Below are 2887 nucleotides of genomic sequence, written 5' to 3' on the forward strand. Positions count from 1 at the left end.
AAAACACTATACATACTTTGCTAAAAATTTTCCTTGGGAATATTGAGCTATTCCGTCACCACTCATATTTCAAGTGCAACAGACGAGAACAACTCGCGAAGCAATTGAAATATTACAGTTCCCAAAACGAAAGCACAACACTGTACAACACTTGACTACTTTAAGAGACTCGCGCTACTTATCGAATCGTATTCAGATAAAAGCTATAAAACAATGTCAGCTGTATATACGATGAAACACGCGTTAAATGGAACCGCAAAATCGCATTTGCGTCATCAAGCTAATAGCCGACTTTCATTACAAAATCTGAACATGAGAGATGCCTGGTGTCAGCGGGGTCATCAAGAGAGCGACTGCCGGTGTTTCTAACCGGCATCCTCAAGTTAGTACACTACGTGTCGTTACGACGAGAGGACGATGCTTCGTTTTGGTGTACGTGGGAGGTCGGTTTGCGTGGAAAACTTGGAAAAATGTCTCGAAGCAGTAGGGTGTTATCGCGAGTCATCCGGTACGTCGAGGATTTTTAACGCAAACTCGAAACATACCATACCAAAGTCACGTTCAACATGTTTGATCGATTCTGAAACGCGATTAAACGGAACTGAAGGCCGCTGTGCATTGTCGACGACGACAACGACGCCTGCGTCAGAGCCAAGGAAAACCTGTTTGTACGATCTGCACGTGAAAAATAAAGGTACGTCTCGATAAATTATTTCCTTATTTCAACACTAGATATGAATCTATAAGAGTTGCGTCTCACTTCTAGGCAAAATAGTCAACTTCTCTGGCTGGTTGCTGCCAGTACAGTATCAGGATGCGATAGCCGCGTCCCATCTACACACAAGAACTTTCGCATCGCTTTTCGATGTCGGTCACATGATGCAAACGCAAGTGTTCGGTAAAGATGCGACTGAATTTTTGGAATCTCTAACCACGAGTGATCTGAGAAATTTAGGCATAGGTTGCGCGACTCTTGCGGTTTTTACCAACGAAAATGGAGGTATTCTAGATGACCTGATCATCACGAAAGATAACGACCAAAAATATTTCATTGTGTCGAATGCTGGAAGAAGAAAGGAAGACTCTCAGTTGCTTCTTCAACAACAGGTAAATAAGTAAGTCTATCTTTCTCCTAAAAGAAATCGCAGTCTTTAAAATCGTGACTTTTAAATTGCAGGAAAACTTTCGAGTCCAAGGGAAATCAGTGACTTTGGAACTTTTCGATCCTCTGGAGCAAGGTTTAATCGCGTTACAAGGTCCCACAGCAGCGTCGGTTCTTCAAACGATTGTGCAGATCGAATTAAAAAATTTAAGGTTCATGAGCAGCGTAGAGACTGTGGCATTAGGAAGACCAATACGGATATCTCGTTGCGGATATACAGGGGAGGATGGCTTCGAGATCTCGATGCCAGCCCACGTGGCCCACAGCTTGGTGCAGATGATTTTAGACACGCCTGACACGAAATTGGCTGGACTAGGAGCTAGGGACAGTTTAAGGTAAGCTGATAAACTGACTCGCACGAGTAATCCCTGCATAATATTTCTTGTAAATGCTCGTAGGTTAGAAGCAGGCCTCTGCCTTTATGGGCAGGACATCGACGAGAAAATTACTCCGGTCGAAGCAGGACTAACTTGGCTCGTAGGTCAGTAATCATTTGCAGCTGTACGTCACTCGAGTAATCGTTCAAATTTGTTGCTCTGTTTCATTTTTCAGCCAAAAGACGAAGGGAAGAAGCAAATTTCCCGGGCGCAGAGAAGATACTTTTACAGATCAAATCAGGTGTGAAGAAGAAACGAGTAGGGTTGTCGATCGTACATGGACCGCCAGCTAGAGAGGGAGCGTGTATATTAACTCCGGAGGGTGAACGCGTTGGTAAAATCACTTCCGGTGGTCCTAGTCCAACCCTTGGACGTTCCATCGCCATGGGATACGTACCATCGGAGCTAGCTCACTACGGTGGTGGAGTGTTAGTTGAAGTCCGAGGGAAAACTTATAAAGCGACTGTCACGAAAATGCCTTTCGTAAAAACGAACTATTACACTACGAAATGATCAGCGTATATAATTTTTACACAAATAAAAATTAATATGGAAAGTGTAACATTTTTTTACTTTACCTAACTTTTACTCTAGTTAACTCGAGAGGTAATCGATAAATATTATTCTAGATAATTGTGATTCTTTCATTTACAGTATTACTTCACAGAAGTATGAGCTGATAATATTCAACTATGTAGGTATTACATAGACCTCTCTATGAGCACAAGTGCAAATTGAAACTGCACGTCGATATAAAAGCAATCCTTTCAACTAAAGCAGTGATACATATCAGTGTCACTCGCAACGTTACGGACTTAACATAAGTTGTTTCAAAGAAAGTGGAACATGATAATAGTAAGATAAAACAACCTTATCAGTAACTGCATTGAAGAAAACTATAAAAATTCTTCTATACCAGCATTATCTATGTTGCTTGAAAACTTCTATTATCTACGACAGTAGGCCTTAAAATCAATATTAAATCAATTCTAATCCTATGGCAGCCATTTGCTCAAATTATTTGCTATATAATTCTTAATTGCATCATACCACCATATGTTGCAATTAATAATTACATATCAAATAATACAGTACCCGGGTCTCACCACGTGGAGGTTGCTGCGAAAGGAGACCCACCCTAACCACGTCTCATCTTCCCTTCTTTTACACAAATTTTTATTAAATAAAACATCCTTTCTATCGATATTTACAACACGTTCGATCTTCGATCGCTATGCAAAAGTACAAGAATAAAAATTAAACGAAAAATAAAAATGAAATTCAATCTAAAAATACCCTTCCTGGCTAACAATCTATATTATCATAGATGAAATGATTCCTACCTATT

The 2887-nt window shown here is 40.4% G+C and overlaps 1 protein-coding gene across 1 annotated transcript; it reads left to right on the forward strand.

Annotated features, from left to right (window-relative positions):
- The first annotated feature begins 307 nt into the window (after nucleotides 1–307).
- LOC143427722 (aminomethyltransferase, mitochondrial) lies at nucleotides 308–2095 on the forward strand. The gene is made up of 5 exons (XM_076902127.1): nucleotides 308–694; nucleotides 767–1107; nucleotides 1178–1497; nucleotides 1561–1643; nucleotides 1715–2095. Exons 1-5 carry the CDS (start codon nucleotides 418–420, stop codon nucleotides 2050–2052), a joined length of 1359 nt encoding a protein of 452 aa, XP_076758242.1. The 5' UTR covers nucleotides 308–417; the 3' UTR covers nucleotides 2053–2095.
- The last annotated feature ends 792 nt before the right edge of the window (nucleotides 2096–2887 follow it).

Source organism: Xylocopa sonorina, chromosome 9 (assembly GCF_050948175.1).
Source record: "Xylocopa sonorina isolate GNS202 chromosome 9, iyXylSono1_principal, whole genome shotgun sequence".
In the NCBI taxonomy this organism is placed as follows: Eukaryota; Metazoa; Arthropoda; class Insecta; order Hymenoptera; family Apidae; genus Xylocopa; species Xylocopa sonorina.